Source organism: Lissotriton vulgaris, chromosome 5 (genome assembly GCF_964263255.1).
Source record: "Lissotriton vulgaris chromosome 5, aLisVul1.2, whole genome shotgun sequence".
NCBI classification, from domain to species: Eukaryota; Metazoa; Chordata; class Amphibia; order Caudata; family Salamandridae; genus Lissotriton; species Lissotriton vulgaris.
This window is the reverse complement of record NC_141693.1, coordinates 656,195,569-656,222,007: the sequence shown is the minus strand read 5'-3', so window position 1 is coordinate 656,222,007 and position 26,439 is coordinate 656,195,569. Positions and strand designations below refer to the sequence as shown.

Genomic DNA, 26,439 nt, shown 5'->3' with positions numbered 1-26,439 from the left:
GTCGCTAATCCAAGCGGGCCAATTACGACACATCGGCATATGATTTCAGTTCTGGAACCCTCCATAAGCGGGCCCATAAAAGCAACGGCCGGAGGCGAGCCTGGTCTTTAATCGATTTGCAGCCCACATCCAAGAGCACCGGAACTGTAGGGGTGCTCAAGGGGAGAGCCAGAAGGTCTTTCAAAAATTTGCTCTCTGACTTGGATAGAGCCTCCAGATTGCAGAGGCCCCAAAGCTTTGCCCCATACAGCGCTGCTGTGACTCCTCTTGCTCTATAGATGTCAATTACGGGTGCCACGACCTGTTTAGATGAGGCGCGATACTCCCTTAGTAGCGCACCCCCCACCCTTTTGTGACTAAGTATCATCTTGTTAATGTGGGATGTCCAGCTCATAGAATCGCTCATCCGTATTCCCAAATAGTCAAATTCGGAGACTTTCTCAAGGGGGACAGAGTTCAGGGCTGGAGCGCGTCCTAGTTTCCGTGGTGGGTGCATGATCAAGTATTTTGTCTTTTCCACGTTGATCACCAAGCCCCTTACTGAGCAAAATTCCTGGAAATGATTCAGAAGCTTCTGAAGACCCTGGGGAGTCTTGGCAATGAGGAGGGTGTTTTCTGCAAACATCAGGGTGGGGATCCGTACGCCCCCCAGGGAGGGTGCGTCTGCTGGTTCTTGAAGCAGGTGCTCTACCACACCATTTACGTACAAGGAAAATAGTGTGGGAGCTAGTACACATCCCTGTCGGACGCCCCTGCAGACCGGGATCCTATCAGTCTTTTCCCCATTCTGGCCCCAACGCACCTGGGCGCAGTTATCTGTATGGAGTTTGATCAGGAGCGACAGAATGTAAGGGGGCAGCCCAAGACCCTGCAGAACCCTCCAGAGTTCCTCCCTAGGAACCAGGTCAAAGGCAGTCTTCAAGTCAATGAAGGCCAGATAAAGACTGCCTTTGCCCAGCTCCACCACCTTCCAACGCAATAACATCAGTCTGAAAACCTGTTCGATAGTCCCCGTTCCTGAGCGGAATCCCGCTTGAAAGTCTGACAGAATGTGGTTTTCGTCCACCCATTGGAGGATCCTCCCCAGGATCGCCTTCCCCGCCACCTTTTGTGTCGAGTCAATCAGGCTTATCGGCCTATAGTTCCCCGTATATTTCCGACAGCCCTTTTTAAATATGGGGACAACCTCTGCCCCTTTCCAGGATTCAGGAACAGGTCCTACCTCCAAGATGGCATTCAGAAGGGCGGTTACCAGTTTACCCCATTCAATCGGGTAGGCCCGGAGTAAGTCCCCTGGAAGGCCCTCAGGACCCGCTGCCTTCAGAGGTACCAAGGACTTGATTACATTTACAACCTCCCGTGGAGTGAAGGGATCCGGAATGCTGTCCTCTCCCGAAAGTGCAGGGGAAAATGGCTCATTGAGGGACCCTTCTACCGGTGAGTATAAGGCCCTAAAATGGTTAAACCAGGTCTGGGCCGGGATAGTGCAAGTCCTCAACGTATCGTCCGGTCTGTTCCTGGATCCCACCAAATTCCAAAAACCCCTAGCGTCCTTTGCTTGACTAGCAACCAGGAGGTCCGCCCAGAATTTTTCCCCCCACTCCTTTTTCGCTATTTTTAGGGTTTGGGTGTAAATCTTCCTAGCCGACCTGATCCTAGTTTGGGATTTTAGTTTTACTGCTTCCACCAGCGCTTTCTTACTTGCCCCACATTTATGGGTATAACAGCCTTGTCTTTTCAATGGGCGGACCCGTGTCTTAACCCCAGTATGTCTAGTTGGGACAATAAACAGGTTGCTTATGGCCGTGATCAAGTCACAAAAGGTCACAAACACCTCCTCAGGCCCACCCTCAGGAGAGTCCAAAGTGCCCTGGGCTGTGGCCAGAAGTAGTGATAGGGCTACAACCTTTTCCTCAGATAGGGTGAGCTTTGCCCACTTCAGCCGCCTGCCACAATTCGAGACAGTTGTTTCCCCCTGTTTGGCAATGGTACAGGACCAAGGGCTCTCCTTACCCTCTTGCCACCAAGGAGTCAAAGCGAGAGAGAGAGCAGGTTGTGGTCGCTCTCAACGGATGTAATGACTTCCATATCCCTCACCGCACTCCATAAGCACAAGTCAAGCAAGATGTAATCAATTATTGACGTGTGATTGGGCCTGTTGTATGTGTGGGCTCCCGCCTTGTCAGAGCTTGACCTCCCATTAAGGGCCCTCACGTCGAATTCCATGCTAAGTGTGTTTATCTGGATTGCAACTTCAGTCCACCTCTTAATCGGGGTTAGCTCTAATGTCGGAATCCCCCTCCTTCGATCCCCCTCCTCCAGATCCAAAGTGTCGTCCGAGCCCAAGGGCTCGAACGTACAGTTTAAATCGCCCGCAACCAGGGTACATGATTTAAATGGAGATGACCTTAGCAAGCCCTCTAGGAGAGCAATGGTGGGCGACTGTCTACCTCCCTTTGTGTCCCGAGCGTAGATGTTATAGATGTTCACAATGGCACGACCCCGGGCATCTTTTAGAGTGATGTTAAGGAGGTCCGGGCAATTGGTCTGGTGTTCCTCTACTCTACAGTTTAAAGAAGTTGCCAGCCAGATGAGGAGGCCACCCGAGGGACGACCCCTCCCTGATGCCGGGTAGACAGCAGGGATAGAGTAGGAGGAGTAGCCCGCCTTGTGGGTGGGCTCCCTGCTCCATGTCTCCTGGAAGATACAAATGGAGTACTCTTCCACAAGGGCATTCCAGTCCGGCAGGGCCAGCTTCCTGTCAATTCCAGCCACGTTCCAGCTGAAAATCCTAAGGCCTGGATCCGTTACAGCTGGGACGCGGCCGGGCACGACATTGCGGCAGACTCCCCCTCCGACCAGAACAAGGGATCCACTGCCCTCTCCATTGTTACCCTGCCCCCCGCCAGACTCCCGGGTGACAGATGGGGCTATATGATTTGCTATAGAGGTGGATGGGCTGGTCAACGGTGCAGTAGGATGGGCAACCCCGCCCGCTTCATAAACCCCCGGAGCCACCCCACAGACGTCATCAAGTCAATGACCTGAAGAGCCCCAATTCAGACCTGACCAAACTGCCTGAGGGTGGAACTGTGGTGCCGCCGGGTACTCTACACAGCCATTATTGCCATGTTGTGTCGCAGCATAGGGAGGGCCGGGGCGGTTCATAACAGGCCGCGGGTAGAAATAAGTTAGATCCACCACATCAATGCCTGAGCCGCCCGCTACTTGATTATGGTTACAGATTGTGTGTGCAACTCTGTTGTCTTTAAAGTTTACTACCACACAATCTCCTTCTAGACGTTTCTTACCCTGTCCTATCCAGCCTACCCTACGCACTCCAAGTATCAACCCATCCATGCCCCTAGGTAGCGGTTTGTTGGATTTTAGCCAATACATAGTTTTGTTCTTTAAAGCCTGGTGGCTTTCAAAATCAACGTCCTTCAGGGGAGGGACTTTGACAAGAACGGCAACATATGGATGGCACTCTGGGGGGAGATTTACTGGTGGGCTCTTGGGAGTCGCTTTCAGCGATATAGTTGCTGCAGAGCGTGCTCCCATACGGTTCACAGCGTTTTTAGCCTGGGGAGCTTGGTCGGCACCCCTGCTTTTAGCCGCTCCATGAACCGATCTTTTGGACTTGGCCACATCCCCGCCAACTGGCAACTTTGCATGGCCGGATTTCGTATTTAGAGTTTTTGGTGTCTCGAGGGAGCTTGAGTGAACCTGTACAGTATGGATGCTGGTCCCCGATTTGGGCACAGTGGGAGCTGTAGAAGCAGTGGTTAAGTCCCTGCAGACTGCAACAGTCGGTGTAGTCGTTGTAGTAGGTACAGCCTGTACTACATCAACGGGCACACGCTTACCCATATTCCCGCCCATGCTGTCCTCCCTGGCTCTTGACTGGAGTTTGATAAGGGTTTTCATCGAGAAAAAGTTATCTAGTGTAGTCTGCTCAAACCTGTCCAACCTTTCCCCTAGGCCCTTAACCTGGTCAACGAGTGGGGCTAATAGGGAATTGACCAGGACCTCTATTTGTTCAAGAGATACAGGGTCATGCTGTATTGCTAATTTATCAGGGGAGTTTAAATGTGACTGCTCATCCTCTGGTGTGGTACCCAAAGAAACATACACTCCTCCCATCTCAGGGTTCGTTGGGGCTGAGCCGTTGAATAACTTAGAGTGTAAACCCCTTGAAACTTGCTTCCTTGGACGCTTGTGCAGTGTGGTAAGGGTACCCTTACGCGAGCTCACAACCCTTTTCCTTTTCCTTTTTCTGCGAGCTGCGGGGTCGTGGACTAAGCACTGCAGAGGCAGAGCCTGAGGGGGGCCTTGGTATGGCAGAGGCAGATCTTGACCAATTGTGAGGCACAGGGGATCAGGGGTACATGGACCCAAGCCCACAGGACTGCCAATGAGAGGTGGTGATTGAGCTTCCAATCTTTCCAGCCTATCAATGCTTGCTCTTATGGCAGCCACCCGTGGTTCCTCAATGGTGGCCGAGAGGAGAGGAGAAGGAGCGGGGATAATGGGGGGCGACTGGACCTGTGCTATTGCACCAAGCGAAGAGCGTTTGGCTGGTAGGAGATCCTGTGAGAGACGTTGCTCCGTCATCACAATCTCTTTCTCTATTACAGCAGCTACTCTAGTGATGAATTTGTCCATTGTACCTATTGTTGAGCTCCCACGAACCCCCTCCCCTCAGAATTTTTCCCGATCGAGTAGACATCGGAGTAACAGGACCCTCAGCCAGTATTTAGTCACCTTTGGGACCTGGGGTTTCAGATGATAGGGGAGTGGCCCAGCCCAGCCGCTGACAGTCCCGGACTGCCACAGACTGCCCGCCCTTTGCCCGGGCTTCGCTCGGCGTCCCGCTCGCGTCCCGCTACGCGGCAATTAGTCCTTGATAAGGGGACGTTGCGGGCGGGAGGCGTGGTGTCCAGGGTGCGCGGCGTCAATTGCTGGTGATGCGCGGAGCCTCCTGGTCAGTGTAGTCTCTGACGCTTGCTCCGCTTACTCCGCCTCCCTTGAGCTCCTCGTTGATTGTCGATTGCAGCACCTCCTCGCAGTACAGAAGACCCGAGTAGCCCCTCGCTGACCACGCGAAGCGGCACCCGCGAAGCGGCACCCGCGAAGCGGCACCCGCGAAGCGGGTGCGGTGAGCGGTGATGGTAGGCAGCGGTATCCCCTAGGAAGGGGGAAAGGGCAAGCCTCGGTCGAGAGCCTCGATTCCCTGCACAGTGTCAACCACAGGTACGCTGTCCCCGTTTGCCATTAGTACAAGTTTAACAATAAAATACAGCAATAAACAACAGAAAGATGACCAGTCAACCTTAAGAAAGGTCCTTTCACTGTGCGGAAAGCCCCGTAGCCGCGTGTATAGTACCGCTTGATCAAAGTGAGCTAGAATCAACTTTTGTTTATATTAAAATCTAAAGATTATGCAGCAGGGTATTATATGAGTAGGAGAGGGGGGCATTGTTGCAAATCCATAACTATGCAGAAAATGTACCATGCGCAGAATCGCATAATTACAGTGGGCCCTGGCTATGTGCACCGATTAATCTTCAATTGCACACCGTTTTGTAAGTTCACCGCTCTTTGACAGCTTGTCACCCCCGCCAGAAGGTGACAGACGTTCACACAAAATAACAAATAAGTTTACCTCAACCTAGGATAAAAAAAAAAAAAAAACGTGTAAATGCGCCAGCTCACGAGTGTAAATTACTCTTTATCTGACAGAGTGCAATGACTACGGCATTAAATGTGCGATTAAACCTGACAGCGGAGTCACAGATACCTGGCAATAAACCTGCCTCGCCAGAGGGAGACCAGGGGAAAGCACGGAATGTGTGCGGATCTCGCCTAATCTGAGAGTATCTGAATGCAATTAAATTATTTCAACTATCGAGACTGATAAAGCAGCCTTTAACCGCACAATAAAGAGCTGGTGTTTGTACAATACATAATTAGAAACAAGCCAAGCAACGCCAAGGCCGCGCGCTGCGCAGCCGCCCTTATCTGAGAATGAATGAGTGCGGCTGAGTAGCGTCCCCGCGTCTGCACACCTTTGTCTGGTGCTGCGATGTGCTGTTTGCGCTGCTCTTTCTTCCCCCGTCTCGCGCGCAGCCTCCTTTGTTAACAAAAAAGGCTCCATCTGTTCTTCTGAAAGAAGCACATGTACTGACTCTCTGTGAGATCACAAAAGCATAGCCGCTAGGCTCCCACTGTCAGACATGCCCCTCCCATCTTCACTCTCCCGACAATGTTTAACCACTTGGGCGCGGCCGCGATTCTGCGCCTGTGCTGCGCTTTTAATGAGTGGGTGGGTTCATGACGGCCCCCAGCCGTCATCAGCACACGCCCACCGCGGTGCATGACGGACGGGGGCAGTCATCAGCATTGAAGGGGTTAAAGTGTCCATATTGTAGCGTCAACCTTCCTCCCTGCAAGATGTGTTTATGTTTTTTGTTTAGTGCGGCGCGAACTTGGCTAAGGGCAATGTGGTTTATTTTCACATATGAAATAAATATAGCAATAGGCATGTGATGTAGCATTTGGTAGAAGAGCACATCTCTTCGAGTTGAGCTGTACCTGTGAGCTGCGAAGGGAACCAGATTATGTTCAGGCGGTATTCGAGCGAGTGGCCGTGGCCCTGGGCAGGGATGCGTCAGCACAGCAATGGTAATTTATGGGAACAACTTCCAAAATGCTCCCATGTCCTCCACCAAGGTGGCAGAAATTCCTAATAACCGGTCACGTGGGATAATTGTCTAGCCGTGGTCTAAAAACTGCGTGTAGGTAAGAAACCTGGATATAAACTACCGAGGGAGGTTTACCAAGATACTAACTTACCAAACATACTGCCTATGCCTTTTAAACACGTACACACCTATAATTTGATATTTTGATATTTTGAGGGGGCATTTCTAAAGCGCAGCGTTCGCTCCGGAGGGAGCATCATGGCGCTGAAAATCCTGAATGCCCGGTTAAGCGGAGGCGCGAGGGAGGCTAGATGGCGGCTCTGGTCCAGTCGTCGGGGAGGTTAAAAATCCAAGTTTTAAGAAGTTTTCTGAAAGGCTTCTCTGAGGTCTGTTGTCTCAGGTGTTTAGGCATGCTGTTCCAAGCCTTGATGGCCAGGGAGCTTGAAGTTTTTCCGCCTTTTGACTTCAAGTAGTACCTGGCGGCGGACATGAGATTATCTTGGGAAGAACGAAGGGAGCGACTTGGGTAGTAGTGTGGGAAGCGTCTGGTTAAGTATTTAGGACCAGTGTTGTTAAAAGCCCGAAAGGCAACAGTAAGTATTTTGAAAAGTATTCTTTTATGTAGGGGTAGCCAATGCAGGGTTTTTAGGGCTGCAGAGATTGAGGATTTGCGGGGTAATTTTAGGACCAAGCGGGCAGCAGTGTGGAGGACGCTTTGTAGTTTGGTCAGAGTGGATTTTTTAGTCCCAGCCAGGAGGGCATTACAGTAGTCAACGCGCGAGATTATGAGGGCCACTGTTACAGTTTTCCTGGCCTCAAGAGGGAGAAAGTCGAAGAACTTTCTGAGAGATTTAATTATGCCGAAGCATCTGCCGGCAACAGTCCTGGCGTGTAGGTCGAATGATAGGTCTGCGTCAAATAATACACCAAGGTTTCTGGCTGTTTTGACGGTCTGGGGAGGGGCAACGGAGTTATCTGGCCACCAGAGGGCTGGGCAGAAGGAGGTGTTCTTTCCGATAGGGAGGATCTCTGTTTTGCTGGAGTTGCAGCGAAGATGGTTAGTGTCCATCCACTGGAAGACCGCAGTTAAGCAGTTTTTAAGATTGAGCTCAGCTTTGTTTGAGTTGTCCTCTAGTGGTACGATCAACTGAGTATCATCGGCATACGAGGTGACAGGTATGCCGAATGATTCAATCAAGGCAAGGAGTGGAATGAGGGAAATATTAAAAAGGAGGGGACTCAGGATGGACCTTTGGGGGACTCCAGAGGAGACCTTTTTCTACTTAGATTGAAAAGGGCCAAGGGCGACAGTTTGAGACCTGTCGCTGAGGAATGATCTAATCCATGATAGGGCTGTGTCTGAGATCCCTATATCCATCAATCTGTTGATCAAGATAGAGTGGGATATGGTGTCGAAAGCTGCCGTGAGGTCGAGGAGTATCAGAATGGCTTTCTTCCTCTGATCTTGAAGCGTTTTGATGGTGTCAGTCAGTTCAATCAGAGCTGTTTCAGTTGAGTGTTTAGGGCGGAAGCCAGATTGTTGAGGGTGAAGTATATTATGGGTTTCCAGGTAGATTTTGAGTTGTTTATAAACTAACTGTTCAGTTATTTTTCCCAAAGCAGGGAGAAGGGTGATTGGGTGGAGATTGGTCAGGTCCACTGGGGATTTGTTAATCTTCTTCATGAGTGGTTTGACAACACCCTTTTTCCATATGCGAGGGACAGATCCGGAGCTGAGTGACAAGTTGACTATGTCATTGATGGTAGGGTTTACCACATCTATGATTTGATGGAGAATCTTGGGGGGGCAGGGGTCGGAAGGGGAACCGGATTTGCAAGATAGAATAGCTTCTCTGGTTTGAGCCAGGGTGACAGGGGTGAAATTTTTGAGACTACCAACTGGAGAATCAAGTTGGTCAGGACTAGGAGGCCCTTGAGGGGTTTGCGGAGGGGGAAAATTCCTTTGGATGGAGGCGATTTTTTCGTCGAAGTAATCTGAGATCTTGTCGCATAGATCTTGGGATGGGGGGATTTCGGGTTGGAGAGCCTTGGGCTGAGTAAAAGTTTTTACTATAGAGAACAAGGTTTTTTGTTTCTGACTAGCTTCATTGATGGCTTTTACGTAGAAGATTCTCTTGGCCAATTTAATGTTAGAGAGGTAATTTTTCCTCTGTTGGATATATGCAAGACGGTCGTCATTGTCGTACGTTCGGCGCCATTTGCGCTCCGCTTTCCTGCATAGTAGGTGAGCGGTAGCTAAATCAGGGGTGAACCAGGGGACGTTGTATTTTGTTGTCTTATGAGTTCTGCCGGGTCGGTTAGTGGGGTTCCGGTTCTTAATTTCTTGTGTAATCCAGTTGTGGAAGAGGTCAGCATCCTTTTCTATGTTACCAGATAGAGCAGGGAACTGGGATTGAAGGATTGGATTAAGAGTAAAGTTTTCCTGGACAGTTTTCCAGTTGACAGAGTTGTCACGATGAGGATTAGTTTTAATGATAGTTTGAGGGTGGCTATTTGTGATGTGGAATGGGATCAGGCTATGATCTGTCCATACCTGGGGGAGAGGGGGCAGGGTGGTGAGAGAAGAGAGATTAGTGCAGACACCATCGAGAGTGTGTCCAAGTAAATGGGTGGGAAAATTGACACTTTGTTGGAGATGGAAGATTTCAAGTGTCTGTAGAAAGTTATTAGTTTGTGAGTCAGATGAGGACTCAAGGTGCAGATTGAAGTCTCCTAGAAGAGTGAAATGTGGATAACAAAGTAGGAAGTGTCCCAGAGAGTCGCTAAGGGAGTCAAGAAATTTGGAAGCATTACCGGGTGGGCGATAGATCAGACCACCTGAGAAGGAAAGGGGTTGGCTGAGTTTGATGGAGAAGCCCATACCTTCTGTGTCAGTTAGGGGGTCTAAACTGAACGTATGACAGTTGAAGGTGCTTTTCAGAATAATTGCAACGCCTCCGCCTCTTCCTTTCGGTCTATCTTGTCTATGAAAGGAATAACCCTGGGGGAGGGCAATGGCTATATCTGGGTTGCTGTCTTCTGTGAGCCAGGTTTCTGTAATCAGGAGACAGTCCAGATCGGAGTCTATGATGAGGTCGTGAATATCTTGGCTATGTTTACACATAGACTGAGCGTTTATCAAACCACCTTTGAAGGGTGGTTGGGGGTCCTTGGGGAGGGGGAGGGGGGGAAGAATGGGCTGGGACGATGGTGAGTGACCAGCGGCATTGAATGCAGCAAGCCGAGCCTGATACCTTTGATAGGTCAAGTTTACAAGAGCAGTCATGTTTACCTCGTAGAAGATGGAGATCGTCAGAGGGGTACCTGATAGGTGAGGCGATTAGGGCAGAGTTTCCTGCGCCTGTCGCGGTCTTGGCACGGACGGGCGCAGACGGGCTTGCCTCAGGCGCGCCTTCGGCGCGCAAACGGCGCTCCCGCTGCGCTCGTCCGCTGCGCTTCCTGTGCATACACATTTCTAACCGAGGAGGAAAGGGCGTGACCTGAGAGGTGGGCGTGGTTTAGCGTGCACGCCAGGGCTAATGGCGGCGGCTAAAGGGAGATGAAGTGCGGAACAGCGTTAAAATCGGCTGCGTGCAATTGACGAAATCTGCTATTAAAATCAGCAAGTTTACACAGTGCGCAAATGAGTGACACCACACTAAAGTTTTAAAAATGAACAAATAAGCAATTTGCAGAGTACCTCCAGCTCCCGGCTTCCGCCTCAGGGCTGGGTCAAGGATTAATGAGGAACGCTTGTTTCTCAGCGTATTTGTAGGCGGTCAGATGGGCGTGGCCTGAGAGGTGGGCGTGGTTTAGCGTGCAGGCCAGGGCTAATGGCGGCGGCTAAAGGGAGATGAAGTGCGCGACAGCGTTAAAGTCGGCTGCGTGCAATTGACGAAATCTGCTATTAAAATCAGCAAGTTTACACAGTGCGCAAATGAGTGACACCACACTAAAGTTTTAAAAATGAACAAATAGGCAATTTGCAGAGTACCTCCAGCTCCCGGCTTCCGCCTCAGGGCTGGGTCAAGGATAATCTGTACGGAGTGGCACACCGACGGGGGAGACACAAAGGGAAAGCAACGGAAGGCAATTAACTGAAAATGTCAAGTGGCCTTAAATGCGCAATCTGAATGTTGTTGATGAGGTGGAGGACAAAGCAGTTACTTCCAATGCGCACTCGCGAGGGGACAATCCAATAACAACCCAACTGCCAATCACGTCGCTTTTACGAAGCTATTAAAACCTAAATAAACCATAGGAGCAATCTGCAGTAAAATTAACGAAGTAACTGCGAGGCGACAATCCAATAACAACCCAACTGCCAATCACGTCGCTTTTACGAAGCTATTAAAACCTAAATAAACCATAGGAGTAATCTGCAGTAAAATTAACGAAGCAACTGCTGGCTGCCGACTCTACATGTTACCCTTACCCTATTCCTGGAGATGCAGAAGCGCCCCTGAAACACAACCCTCGCCTCTTTTCCTCGCATCCTGATGCTCTACTGATAGTATTCCTTTTGTGCTGCCATCAAGCATTAACAAAAAGAACAAGATGTGAGCGAAACCGAAACCTGTTGTGGGGCGGGACTTCTGTCTTCTGAAGCCCGCGCCCACGGAGTGACTGGCCCACAGAGGAGCAGTGGTGACACGGGGCTCCCATGCCCGAGGGAGAGCCCCGCGGAGGCTGCAGAGTCCGGAGTGGCGCCGATGCGGTGAGTGGGGTTAGTTGTAGGGGGTAGTCTCTGTATGTGTGCGTGGGGGCGGGGGCGGCGGCGGGGGGTGTCTCTGTATGTGTGCGTGTTCAGCGGCGGGGGGGTTTCTCTGTATGTGAGCGCTCCTGTGTGTGTGGGGACGGCGGCGGGGGGGGAGGTGTGGTGTGTGTCTCTGTATGTGTGCGCTTGTGTGTGTGCGTGCGTGTAGGTGCGCTCGTGTGTGTGTCTCTGTGTGTGCGCATGCGTGAGCGAAAGAAGGGGGAGTTGGAGGCTGTTTTTTCCCCTTTCCTGGCAGCACCATACCCTCTGACTACTTCCAGTATTTAGTTACCCTTCATAGCTACCTGTTTGAGCGCCAACAGCCTGTCACGCCAAACCCTGCACAGTAACCATTGGAGGCTGTGTGTGTGTTGGAGGCTAAAGGAGACGGGAGATGGTGAACGCGCGCGCGTCCTGATCCGATTACGGCAGGCTGCGCGTGCACATCTCTTGTCTCCTCTTGCCTCGTTGTAAGCAGAGCTGGTGAGTATAGGTCCTCGCGGCGAGAGACCTAAAGAACCTGCAAGATAGAGGCGAGTGCTTGATGTCGGCTATTTTTAACTGGCTCTATTACATGTCCTTAGTGATAAGTTAAGGCGGTGCTTGCTTCAAACACCTTTTATCACTATACACTGAAAACAGGATTCTTGAGGTGGTAATGTGTGACAATAATGTTTGTGGATATTTTTCTTGTGGAATGTTATTATGGTGGTGAGGTGTTCTGCTGTGCATTTGTGCAGCTCTGTATTTGTGCGGCATTATTGTTTTGTGATTTTGTTTTGTTGTATTGAGGTTGTTGTGTCACATTCGTTTTTGATTGTTTAGTTATTATGTACCCTGTTATGTTTTAATTATGTTGCTCTGTGTATGGTATTGTTATGTTCAGTTGTTTACTTTAAATGTCAACAAATGCTGATATTTTTATCGGCGAAAAGAAGCACAAGCTTTGAAAGATCCTGCTACAAGCGGCATTACCACTGCCTTGGGTGGTAAAATAGCACTGCTCCAGCTCTTCAACTATTTAAGACACCTCTCAGCCCAAAACTGTGGCAGAGACTGTGACTTGACTTGCTTCTCCCAGTGCACACTTTGGGTGATTGTTAGAAATGGGGTTTCTGATTGACTAGGGCATACGCCTAAGGCAGGCAGAAACCACCTCTCTAGTCAGGGCAAGGGAGTTACACACTGAAGATAACCCCTGCTCCCCCCCTTGGTAGCTTGGCACGAGCAGTCAGGCTTATCCCTGAGGCAATGTGTAGAGCGTTTGCGCACCACACACTCACCAACGCACCAATGCCACACTAGACACACCACAAAGGACACTCCACACTGAGGTATATGAAAATATATATCCTTTATGTTACTTTAAAAAAGAATGCAGTAGTTCCATAAATCACATTAGCCAGGACATGTTCCTTATACTGAAGGCCAGAGATGTAACAACTTTCATGGGTCACCTAAGTAAGGGCAAGCGCTGGGTGTTAGGTAGCCGGAATGCAATCTTTGTCCTGAATCCCACTGGGTACAAATGCCCTGGTATCCTCAAAAAGATCTTAACTGCCACTGAGAAGCTAGTTTGTGTCTCACCAAAGTTTCAGGCTCCAGTAATCACATTCACAAAGGAATCATGCCCCCATACGATGTCTACTTCCAGTAGTTACTTGCATGAGGAAAAGATGCCCCGTAATCATTTCAACAAAGAGAACATGCCCCCATCAAGTGTTATAGGTGCCCCCGTTGCCACCGATCCCTTTAGTGAAAGCACAGGTTCTTCATACTAACAGGAAGGTGCCCCAGTTGCTGTTGATCATAAAAGCAGTTTCACTTATGCCCCTAACCTGCTCATTGGAAATACAGCGAACTGTGGCTCAGACTTCAGGACTGAGCGTTACCTGATTGATGCTCTGTCCTTCGCGCACCTCTCGGCTTCTCAGCTATGCGAGGGGGCCGTGGCTAGGGGGGACACCACCACTACCTGCGGGGGCCGCTCTACTCCTCAGCGTCACTCCTTCTCATGACTGCCCAGGCCATGGACAGCACTCCGGCAGGGGCTCTGAGCGGCCAAAAGAAGATGAGGAAAGCACAGGCCCAAGGCTTCCTCGGTTTCCGGGCTGGGGCGGTGAAATCCTCGATGACACTGCGCGGGGAAGCGGGGCAGCTCCTTCCTGAATGGAGAGCACATCCTCACTACCCGGCAGCTGGAGCTGACGTCCTGCTGGGCGGGGCTAAGTCGACAACGGCTTCTCCTTGCTGAGAGATCCCGGTTGCTAGGCAACGCCTCACAGCATCTAAGCTGCAGCCCTGCCCTTTTCTATATTATGAGGAACCTTGGCCCCTGACTCGGGCCAGAGTTGGTGATTGGGCAAAAGGTTTTTAGGCAGTTTCCTCTTCTGGGGGGGGGGGGGGGGAGCGTGTTGCGGCTCACAGGAATGCACAGGGAAAGCGAGGCGTGCTGTAGACTCCACAAAGATTGCGGTGCAGGAAGAGCTGTGTGAGGGCACACACGCACAGTGCAGTTGGAAGAGAAGGAAAAGACTTGGAAACTTTGATGTCCCTGAGTTTCCGACAACAGGAGGCCAACACACAGGCCCGTGGAGATGTCTCTCAAGCAGGGGGTGGACATAGCATACAGCAAAGTCCTTTTCATTTCCTTGTCAGAATCCGCTACTGCAGGACAACCCCAGACAGCATGTAGCAAAGAGTCAGCGCTTCTCCTCCAGTCTCTCCAGCTCTTCTCCTTGGCAAAGGTTCCTCTTGATTCATGAAGTAGTCTACTTTACTGAGGGTTTAGGGCACATGCCTATACCCCAAAATGTCTTTGTCTTTGTAGCAAGGGTTCCTGAATCCAGTCCAAACCAGTTCTGCAGCATTGTGCATGGGAGACTGACTCCATTCAGGTGAGAGGTAAATCTCCTCCCACCACTCTATATGCAGCCAGTGTCTATTCAGCTCAGGACTAGGTCATCCAGGAAGGGCCAGGCACACCTGACCCCCCCAGAGGCTGTCTACAGGGAATGCACATCCTCTGTCTCTGTCACACGGAAACCAGACAGTCAACCCACAAACAGGCAGAGGCGCAGAGGGTAGTTGGACAGGAAAATAGCCACTTTCTAAAAGTGCTATTTTTAAACACACAATTTAAAAAACATCTTTACTAAAAGATGTGTTATTAAATTCTGAGTTCGGGGATCCCAAACTCCACTTTCAATTTTGCCCCTATGGGAAGATATGCTTGTCAGAGGTCACAAAGTATTCCCCATGCTGTCCTATGGGGCAATATAGCCTTTCAATAGTGAAAAACAAAATTGGCATTATTTCACTTTCAGGTCATGTTACACACAGCAGTGCATGTCCTACCTTTCACATACACTGCACCCTGCCCAGATAGGTACCTTGGGCCTACCATAGGGGTGTGCTATGTGTACTAAAAAGGAAGAGTTGGGCCTTGCAAGTGGGCGCACTTGCCAAGTTGATATGGCAGTTAACAAACTGCGCACAGGCACTGCAGTGGCAGGCCTGAGACAATTTTCAGGGCTACTCATGTGGGTTGCACCATCAGTGCTGCAGGACCACTGGTAGCATTTGATTTACCAGCCCTGGCACACTCAGTGCACTTTACTAGGGACCTACTGGTAAAACAAATGTGCCAATCAGGGAGAACCAATCACAATACCAATGTATGCAGGAAGCACTTACACTTTGGTACTGATCAGCAGTGGCAAAGTGCCCAAAGCATCTAAGCCAGCAAAAACGAAATCCAGCACAGCATCAAAAACACAGGAGGTAGAGGCAAAAAGTCACGGAACACCACACCATGGATGCCAGGTCTAACAGTTATCTATCCCAGGAAGCGTAGGATGGTGGAAGGAAGAACTAGTCATCGTTGGTATTTGGCAGCCTGGACTTTTAGTAGTACTGCATGTTCCTAAAAAAAACACCGGAAACTTAGAACCCTGTTTTTTTTATTATTTAAAAAAAAATGTTTTTTACACTAAACAGCTTAATTACTAGAAAACGAGGCAGCGCAGTGCTGCAAGCTATCTTACTGTGCTGATTTGCGTCAATAGAAAAATGCAGGGATGTGTTGTATTTACAACAATACAACGTATCCATGTGCTATCCTCTGCACTGGTGCACAATTAGCTGCCTAGCTCTAACGCAGGCACCCTTGCACCATGATGCAAGGGTGCCTGATTTGCAGGGCTGATAGATTTTGTGCACGAAAAGACTCCTATCTGCAGAAAAGCAATCCTTGATGGCGTTATCCTCCTTCTATGTGCGCTGCGTTCTGCAGCACATATAGAATGAGCAAAAAAGGAGGAGAAATAAAGGTATTTCTCCTCGTTGTGCCACTTTAATGCTTTCCCTGGGGAGGCATTAAAATCGGACTCATTCCCAGGTTTACGAAACCTTGTAAATCTGGGAATGTGTGCGATTCCATGGGTGTTGCTTGGGAACACCCTCTGCAACAACCATGGAACTACCCTTTCATGCAGAGCAATGCATGAAAGGTACCCATATTTACTAGGCCATGAAAAGCCACGCAGGTTGGCTTTACGTGGTCTTGTAAATATGGGCCGGCCCACTGCGCCTCCAAAGCATCACAAAAGTGACACTCCAGCGGCGTAAACTTGCAGCAGTGTCATTGTAAATATGCCCCTGAGTTCTATGTGAATTAATGTGGCTTGATTTTGGAAGGACTCTACACATTCATTAGTAAGGGAATTGGTCAAGAGAATGTTGGAAACCTATCCTTTTTTAACTCTGAGCTAGGAACTCTATGACCTAGGAACTTTATAATGGATAGTAGTTAATAGAAGTTGGGCTGTCTTTGATGTCAATCAATCAATCAGGAATTTGGGAAGGGCTCTACTCACCCATGAGCGTCTCAAGGCGCTGGATGCGGCTTGCCGAAGTGGTGTTCTTCAAACAGATAAGCATAATTGTTCTTGTGGCTTATGTACGTGTTCAAAAAGTTAAAATAAAAAAAAAATGTTAAATGCCATTGAATTGTAGTTTATTGAGTCCCGCTTTTATTTGAATTTTGATGTTTAAAATGTTTGTTTTCCTTTGCTAATTTTAAGTACAATGCAAAGAAAACAAGCATTGGCATAGCCAATAGGTCTTGCCTTTAGGACCTTATAAGTGTTTAGCCATGCAACACTTGATGTTGTTGCACCAAGGATATTGTACTGAATAACCAAACACTTATAAGGCCCCAAAGGCGAGACCTATTGGCTATGCCAATGCTTATTCACACAATAACGTACTTAGGCTAAGACCAGGGCCACTGGAATTATACAGCAGGGCTAAGTACATTTTGTGGCAAGAGAAGGCAAAGTTTCATCACGCACCACAACTCAAATAGGCTAGGTACGAAGAAAGGTTGAAAAGCACAAGAACTCAAACACACATACCGTCACATATCACAGCCTAAACAAAAACGCGAACAACAAACACACATCTACGGAGGTAAACCAACCAAAACACAAATACCTTAATACAAACGCTCTCGAAGATAGCAAGTTATACATAAACGCACACACAAATAGTTAGACAGGAAGACATACTTATGGGCACATAGTTGGACACAGACATATGTATGCACAGGGAAAGGCACCTACATGGGTGCCACAACAGATACAGTTGGGCACACAGCTATCCTATTATAACTGCTTTAATTCCGATGGTAAAAACACATGCACATGTGCCACCACACACCACACATTTAGACAGGCTACAGATTTAGACAGGCTAGTCACGTTACCAACAGCTGTACAGAGATGTAAATACACAGTTACACAACACACACCAGGGGCTCTTAGAAGGGTGAAACAACAACAATGCCTCAATAACATGCAAATGGTATTTTAAAGACCTGTGAAGTGCTTGGGTGCATCTGTGTGTGTGCCCGGGAAGCTGTCTCATCCCGGGCTGCTACGCACCACAGGGAGGGCTGAATCCCTTTAAGTCCAAAGGGTGTACGAGCCTGACACACACACATGCAAGCCGTCTAACATTGCTCTTTGTAACCTGTCGTATAGTAGGCGACCCCACCACTCTCACATGCATCCTGCCCATGAACCATTAGATTGATAAGACAATTTGCTTTTCCAAACTGCTTAGGGTTGGGTCCGGGAGGGGCCAGCTGATGCAACATGGTGCAGTACAGCACCTCTCTGATGGAAGATTATATCAAAGGTGATTACTGAGTCAGGAGAGTTTAACCCCGGGAATACCGGCCAGATACAGGTGTGGGGAAGTAGGGGTAGGGAAGGGCTGTGAGATAAGGAGAGGTGTTTGTGAGTGTCGAAGGAAGAAAGAGTCAATACAGCATGTGGGACTGACCAAGCCTATAAAAAGAAAATAAATAACCAAGAGCGGGCAGCGGTGCCAAGCACAATGTCTCCTGGAGACTGCAGTCCGGGTTCACGAGCCTCGGAGGGGCGCCAAGCTTTTTCCAATCCATAATGCGTTCACCTCATAAGGGCGATATTTACTGTAAACTTTGGAGAGCGGCTTCGCCCCCTCCTACCTCAGTGTGATCTACTACACACAAACACCTTTTTGTGGGGTGTGTTCTCATATGAATACCAGTGAAAGGCAAGAGAGCAGAAGTGAAACATGATAGGAGAAAGGAGCAAGGGCAGAAAGAGTGCGAGGAGCCACGGACGAGGAGAGAGGGAGCGGCATATTGGAAAGATGAGGAGAGAGACAGGGGATGAAGTAAGGGTGGTGAAGCGTAGGAGAGAGAATGAGCGAATGAATGAAGTGACAGAGTATGACTGGGGATAGAGAAAAAAGGAGAAACGGAAGAATGTATTGATGGGATAGGGGCGGGGTTTGGGGGAGAGATGGGGCAGTGCCAAGGAAAGAATATAGAAGGGGACAAGGGATTGGGGGTGGGAGCAAAATGCGGGAATACAAATATTAAATGTATCCATCCAGTGCGTCAAACGCAGTGTTGTTCCCTTTAAGTGAATCAGAAAAACAGGGGGTAAGAAGAGAACACGTGAAACTACCAGACATAAGGAGGCAGTAGCTAGAGAGGGGGAGAGGCAATGGGTTGAAAACAAGAGCGGAAAGGCGGGCGGGGAGCACACATTGTCGAAGGAAAGTAAAAGAGGCGAAAGAGAGAAGGTGAAAAGGAGGGGGGTGCGAAGAGAGGCTGTGCGGAGGAAGGAGGGACTCTTAAATGTTGGGAGAGAGAAGAAGGCAGGGAGGGTTAAGGAAAACAGAGTGGCGCTGGCTATAAATACAACAAAGCCCGCAAGTGGTGCGCGCGTGAGAGAGAGGAGAGCAGGAGGTGAGCAGCGATGCAGGGGGAGGTGTTCAAGCAGCAGCCTGGGAGGGATGGTGGTGCGGGCAACTAGCAAATACGTGCTTCTGTGTTACTAGAGAATTCAGCACAGTGGGTAGCACTCAGTACATGAGATGGGAACCGCCGATCCGGCCTTTGGTGAGCCGTTGGTGAGCCGTACACACAGAGCTCGTGGTCTTGGAGCTGGGGCTCCTGAAATGCAGAGGGGTTAGCTGTGGCACCATCGGCTGCCTCGCACACGGAGCCGATTTTGAAAATAAAAATGCAAGTTGCACGCTGCTGTGTGGCACACGGGTGCCGTGCATAATTTAAAAAAGGCATGCACGTAAATACGATTACATATGTGAGTTGCGGGCCACCAGCTTGCGATTAGGCGCACAAGCGCACGCGACGTGCATGCACAGCAAGCCAGATGGCAGCTGTGCACGTCATGCACACGCTTGTGCGGGTGATACTAAGCTGGTTGCTGGGAAAGTAGCACTTTTCAAAGCAGCTACTAAATGTCTCGGCCAGGTCAGCACATGCGCTGGATCAGGCTGAGACCTAAAAATTGTATAGCTTAACTACAGCAACTTATACACACCCACTCCAGATTTCTGTTTTATGATAATTTAGTGACCATCTTGTTTAGGGTGTGAAAATGTGACCAGGAACCTATCTCAAGAGGCAAGACATACATTTATTGTGTCCATAAATTGTCCAATTTCCAGCCGCGGCCTGTGCAGGTAAGATCGGTGGGGCCAGGTGAGGGGGGATTTCTAAGGACGATGACGAGGAGAAATTAAATAAATAATTAATTAATTTCCCCTCGTCATTGCCCATCGAAATCCCTCCTCACCCGGCCCTACGTCCACAGCTGTTACCTGCACGGGCCGCGGAAGCCAAGTTCAATAAAGATCTCAGGTTGTCCCATCAGCAGTGACATGGGGTTGTTTCTGGTGTCTGGCGTCCTACTCTGAACAGGGACTATTTCTGTCAAGATTTTGTGTTTGTGATGTATTGGTATTTATATAGTGCTTTCCATAGTGCTTACAAGGCCTAAAGCTCATACCCAGTTGATTTAGGGCAATTGTCCAAAGTGAACCATAGCTACAACTTCCAGCATTCATTAGTGTGTTGCCTCAAGGCCCTGTACTGGAAACATGGTGTCACAGTGGCATGGATACATCAAACACACACCATCTATCTATCTATCCTGACTGTGAACAAAATGTCATATTTAACTCTGATTGAGTATTTGTTTCCTATTTTCAATTAGGATTACCAGCATACCTACGAATGGAAGAAGATGACCACTGTCCTGAGGTGACCGGATGTAACATCAGGATGAGCGTCTGTGTCTGCGGCCGGCTTCGAAGCTGCTTTCATGTTTTCAGTTACCCTAACCTAAGCATATGCAGAAAGCACACGATATATGGTAAGTTCACCCACCTGAGGTTGCAGATATGTACTCTGTGTTCCGATGTCAGCTCAGTTTATGGTGCATCTTAACATCTAGTCACATGGCACGATAGGGTGCTAGATGTCTCAAATCAGCGAGTGCAGCAATGGTATTCGCTTTTCCAAAGCACAAACTAGATTGCCACAAATTTGAGATCCCTGATACCCCAAACCCACTTGCGGCTATGAAATTCTTTCTCTTCCCACATCAGAAACGTCTCCAAATTCTTCTTACATTTTTATAAGAGTCAAAGATTCAGTACTTCAAACTGACTAGATTTAATTGAGATATTCACAAATATAGACACTTCCTAGGTTATTTCTCCCATGAGTCCTCAGGTTGCAGATTACCTAACTTTCTGAATAGTCACAAAAATCCCCAAGTAATGCCCAGAAAGCTACACAAAGTACATTCCTGTTCATTCCCCTCACATGTGCTTACTCATGACCACTGTCTGCAGGGTGGAGTATCTGCATCTGCAGATAAGTATGCGGAGCACATTTGAGCATTTGCCCCCAAAAACCTTTTTTCTCTGAGTGTATAATATTTTTCATCCCAGACGCACTTGCTTCTGCCTTTAAGTCGGTTTAAGTTTTTGTAGTAGGAAATGCTATGTAACAGGTTTTACATACATATAAGCTTGTAAGTATTCTTAGATTTTTGTATTTCCATAGACCATTACACCCTCGTCCTGCTCCCAATCTTTAAATTACTGCTGAAGAAATTCCAATATACCATCCTATTTTCCTTAGCAATATGTAGCAGTCTACAAGAAATGTAGTTTTTAAAAAAAATTGAATTGACTTTTTTTCCCAGTAAAGTGTGTATATACATAGTAATCTTATTTACAGTTTTCTAAAAAGTGAAAAATGAGTAGGATAAAGCTTAACTTGGGTGAGGTTGTACAACAATCGTCAAGTGATATCTACACTCAATAGACCCCATCTTTACAGTGTTACGGAATGATTTTAAACAAAAATAACATAATAGTGAAAAACAAGTTTTAGACCCATGGATAGCTTCTGTTGGAACAAAATATTACATTTTCACTGGGGGTGGGTGGAGTGTTTTATTCTGCTTGTGGAATAGGTGACTCCTCATTTCTCTTGTAACACGGAGTTCTGGCCAAATTTCGCCAATTGATGCACAATTAATTCCCCCCCCCCCCCCCCCCCGCGCTCCCTCTCTGACACCTCTGGCAACTATCTATGGCACCTGATTATCTATGTGCAATTCTTTTTGGGGTCAAATATGTCTGATGTTAGTTGTTCAGTTCAATATATTTGGACCTGTAATTCCTAGAGACTGCCTTGGTGTACAGCAATATGTTGTCTCACTCTTTATCCAAAAGTTCCTTACCTAGTGTCCCCTTCCTTTCTGTCCTGATATCTGTCAACTCACCACACATTGTGATGGGAATAGTGTCATAGAGGCACGATATGGCTAGTTTGCATGTCTGTTTGTCAACATCACCTAAAGGATGTATTTGTAGTTGGCTCTACATCAGCTTGTCCCCAGGTGTTCTTAGCTGCTGTTATCAGGGCGCCAAGTGTAAGAAATTAACCCATTCCCATTTCCCAGTGATCCACAAGGGTGTCATTTATGCAATGTGCAATTGGAATATAAATCTCCAACCACAAGCAAGCCAGCCAGCGCCTTAAATTCCCGGACAAGCCAGAGTGGTAGCGCTTACAAGACTGTAGTCGCTTCCATAGTCTTTACCAATACTGTCAGTCTACGTGCATGGCCTGAAGACAGTGAGGAGGGAGAGGAACATTTCCGAGGACCAACTCCTACAATGATACAGGCTCCAATGCGAGTAAAAGCTCAGAGTGTTCAACACTTAACCCTGGTGATAACCATCTTCTCAAGCATTGCAATTGGTTAGGCATAATAATCGGCTTGATAACTCGGGGACACCTGTTCCCCACTATCTAAATGTCTCATTGGTTTACACAGGTCTATTCTCCTTTGGTGTTTGCCCCAGCAAGGTTGTGTAAGAAGAGTATCGAGCTCCTTGAAATGCTGTAGTGGTAGGAACACTTGCAGGCTCACAAAATAATACAAACCCCTCAGAATTAGCAGAATGTTTTGCTTTAGTGATGTGTACCATAGTTGACTGTGTGAATCAGCAACCAAATGTTAGGCCAGTTTTAAGCAAACGAGAGTACCCGATCGATATTATCCGATATGAGGCGTGTTGAGTCTCTGTATTCCATTTGCAATTTTTAGCTTCTGCACATCCTGGTTGTGTGACCAAAGGGCAATAGGATATTAGCCACATTGTAAATCTAGTTAGTGATTGTAGTTCTAATAGCAGGGTCACATAATCTAAACTTGGAGGTTACTCTTTGGTGGACCTTGGTTTAATTTAGATTGTAAATAGTATCCCTGTTTTGTATCTAATGCCTTTTACATGACCTACTCTGTTGTGCCAAGCCCAAACTCCTACACAAAAGAAAATATCTAGGAATTTTATTCAATGACGAGTTGTCTTTCATGCTATAGAAAACTCAGTAGTCAAAGTTTAAACTATTAACTTTACATACCGAAACAAGTTGGCCCTCTGCTACGTCAACTATGTTTTCAATCTAAGACTCTAGATACTATTGAAGTTGGACTACTGGGAGATTATTAATGCTGGCTTACCCAAGTAATGGATCGAAACATCGTAACAATTAAAAAATTAGGTGGCCAGCATGTGTTCAAATCTCAAAAAGCGTTGGTACATCACTTCCTCTCTGAAATCACTCCATTGAGCCCTGCCTCATCGAAGTATCTAGTTAAAGATGCTATGTACCATGCATGAAGCATTTTTCATGGAGTTCCACTCTCTCTGTGAAATGTGGGCTCTTCTTAGGTGCCCACAAGGATTCTCAGATACAAGAACATTGTCCAACTAATCCAAAACACACTTAAATTAATAAAATAAAAAGGATGAATCCTTAAAACGACGGACCATCATCCTTGGAACAAATGGAACCAGCTCCGAGAAATCAACTATACCATGTTTTAGTTTACAAAAAACATTCTTTTTTTTAAGAGTGATTTTAGCATACAATTCTTTCACTCCCCATTAGACGGCCTAGGTATAGGCCAACCATCCAGATCTAAACAAGGACCTGAATAAATTTGATATTTTGAGCTTGGGAAGAATCTGGTCTGTTTGGCTCCCCAGTCACTTGAGTCAATCCTTAGTGGGCTCCTAACCTATCTCAAACAAATGTATTGCCATTTATGAGGATCATTGAATTGGAAGGGACCCTCAATGTTCACATCTCATGCTAAATAACACTTTGAATTGGCTGCAAGGTGACATGTCTAACATGATACAAAATCCTTTTGAAATAAATACATCATATAGATGGCCCACCCTGTGACTTGATAACATCTTTTAACTTTCAGGATGTGCACTTCCATATACCCATTTAGCAATCTCAAAGGTTTCACAGGTTTTGAATCCAGGAATCATACTGACAGTTCAATCTGTGCCTTTACCTTCAAGACCTATCCTAGAATGTTCACAAAGGTCTACCTTTGGTAGGAATACTTCACTGTAGGATTTTGCCAGTTCAGATGACTACTGGCACAAAAGGATTCAGAGACTGTCCGTCCAATACTGGATCCAAAACAATTTTTCCTTCTGGTGATCAAGAAATCCTATCTCCAGCCATGTAGTATCTAGAATATATTTGGGACTGATTCCATATAACTCCTAGGAACTCTGTAAAGTAAAAGAGTTCTGTTTTGAAGTCCCAGCTGACCACTGTCCGAGCTAGAGATTTTGCCTCTTGTCAGGCAATTGTGGAAACATTATTCCAAGTCTAATGATGACTCATTTCAGAACTTCTCTCTACTGAGTGTCCTTGGGCCAAGCTGTACACAGGACTCTTGGTTCACCACCTGCTGAAGCACTAGGATTTCAGGTCAAAGGACATTTAAAGGCTAGTTCTAGTCTTCAGCATATAAAAAGATGCCTTCAAGTTTTGGCTGCTTCCTCCAGAGGAAACTGTGGTTGTTATCACTGATTGCAATGATAGTAGTGTGGGTGCGTCCGACTTGGTCTTTTTGGGTAGAATTGAAAATAGTTCAGTGTTTAAACTCGAAGGAACATGCCTAGATCATGAGAGCTCTTACGCCAAACTTTCTGGGTCACACAGTTGTGGTCAGGAGAAGCTGCACTGTGACCAAACCCACCATAAAGCCATAAGCAGGACCAACTTTTGTTCTTTTTGCCCATCCAAACATACCAGTTAGGATCCTGAGCAGAATTTAATCTCTACTGCCTTGTGGCTGTATGCTTCATGGCTACAAACACCAATTGGGAAGATCATTAATGGGGTTTTACCCCATACCAGAATCTGGACATCAAACCAATTCGGAATCTCAAGAGAAAAGCCCTTTGCCAGCCACAATAACACCCCTATTTCCAATTATTTGTCCTGGTTGTGGGTGGAAGGAATTCACAAGATAGCTACCGTTGTAGCTCCATGTCTATCTTGTCTTCTCTATTCATTATTATATCCTCCTCTAGTTCCTAGATTTCTATTCAGCCTTCACATGAAGCTCATTTTAGTCGACATATTCTCAAACAGAAGTGTCTGAAATCCCTAGCTCCATCAGTTGTCATTGAACCAGGAGTCTTTTCTATCATCTTCTTCATCCTTCTACTGAACCTGGTCCTGGTGTTGCTAACAGTTCTTCAGCTTAAACTCTCAGATTTTTGATTGATTATGCTCGGTTTAAGAGATTAGGGTAGTCTGGGGTAGAGGTTTTATCCTCTAAATGCGCACACCCATACTCAATCACTCACACTTGCATACTCTCTCTCTGTCTTCCCCCCCCCGACCACTGGGGCTTCTTTGAGACGTAATGTTAAAGGGAATTTGTCTCGTATACTGTCTAGATAGATTTGTTTATACTTAATTTCCTCAACAGGATTTAATTTAGGGCTGGCTGTCTCTGAATTCGAATTTAATAGGCTTATAATGATCCTAAGACGATGAATGGGGGAACATCAGCCCTTCGTTTTATGACTTCTCAAGGGTTCCTCCAAACTGTATTCTGAATAGAATTTTTTTTTTCTACATGTGATCTGCTATTGAACTGGCCTATATAGTCCTTCATCTGATTAAGTCCATTGAGGAGCTAACTAAGATGTTTCTGTCTTTGACATTTTTCTTGTAGTTGTTTGATAGGTAGTTGTTTGATAGATTTATTTTAGACCGGCTGCAGCTCGAGGTAGGTCCTTCTTAAGGTGGGCTCCTCCTTCCATCAGGAGCAGATGTCTAGTTTGAAAGTTTTCTTCTTATGCCCTTGTTCAGATGCAGTAATCTTTCTTTTCACATTGATATTTGTAGGGAAGTTCATATTTATATTTTTGCTCTGCTGCTTCTCCCACCAATGAGGTTCTCTCTCTCTGTTAGGTTTACAGCTGCCCTAGAAGGGGGCTGAAATAGTCTTCCTCTGCTACGGTCAGATTGAGGTATGCAGTGAACTCTCTCACATATCTGTCAGGAGAGACAAGTACACTTGTCTCTATTCAGGGAACACCTGTAAGTGAAATTGTACTATATTGGGTAGTAGAAGTGACGGTCTATCACAGAGATTTGTAAACATTTCCCGTTGGGTTGCCTTCTATATTTGTTTTTCACTATATGCATCAGTCTTGGTGAAAGAGTTGTTTCAGATGGTCGCTTCTGCACTTCATGTTTGAGATTGCTCGATGTTTGAAATCAAGTTGCCGTGCGATAAAGGTGAATGTGTTTTGTGGCATTCTGAGCGTTTGCTGTCTTAGGATCTCTGAAATTCTCTAATATGGACTTTATATGTGACTGGCTAACTCCTATTATGAAATAGTTCTTAAAATGGAGAACAAGGGCTTCAGACTAAAGCTACAAATTCAATGAAGGCATAACTGCAAGGTGACCATATTATACAAGTAAATAAGCATACTGTATTATTCACTGATTTGAAGGACAAGATGGCTGCCAATTACACTTGCCCTGTAAAGATGAACAGTGCCTTAAGAACAATTGCAAACCAATGTATTAAGAGGTGTATTAAGAGATTGGTTCCTAGAAATGCTGAGAAAATGAATGCAGGATGAGGAAAAAATGGAGACTCGCTGAAAATGCTTGGAGGGTAATGCATGCCTTTTGAGTCCTTCAAAGCCGCAGGACTTCCAGTATCTTGCCTGTTTGCATTAGGGACATCA

At 47.2% G+C, this 26,439-nt stretch overlaps 1 protein-coding gene across 1 annotated transcript in view; it reads left to right on the top strand.

Annotated features, from left to right (window-relative positions):
* Window positions 1–26,439, top strand: part of LOC147711367 (cysteine-rich motor neuron 1 protein-like) — a 120,257-nt gene that overhangs the window by 31,523 nt on the left and 62,295 nt on the right. The window contains exon 2 of the mRNA XM_086922081.1: window positions 20,040–20,198. Within this exon, the coding sequence (XP_086778207.1) occupies window positions 20,040–20,198 (159 nt within the window). The remainder of the gene's footprint in view (window positions 1–20,039; window positions 20,199–26,439) is intronic.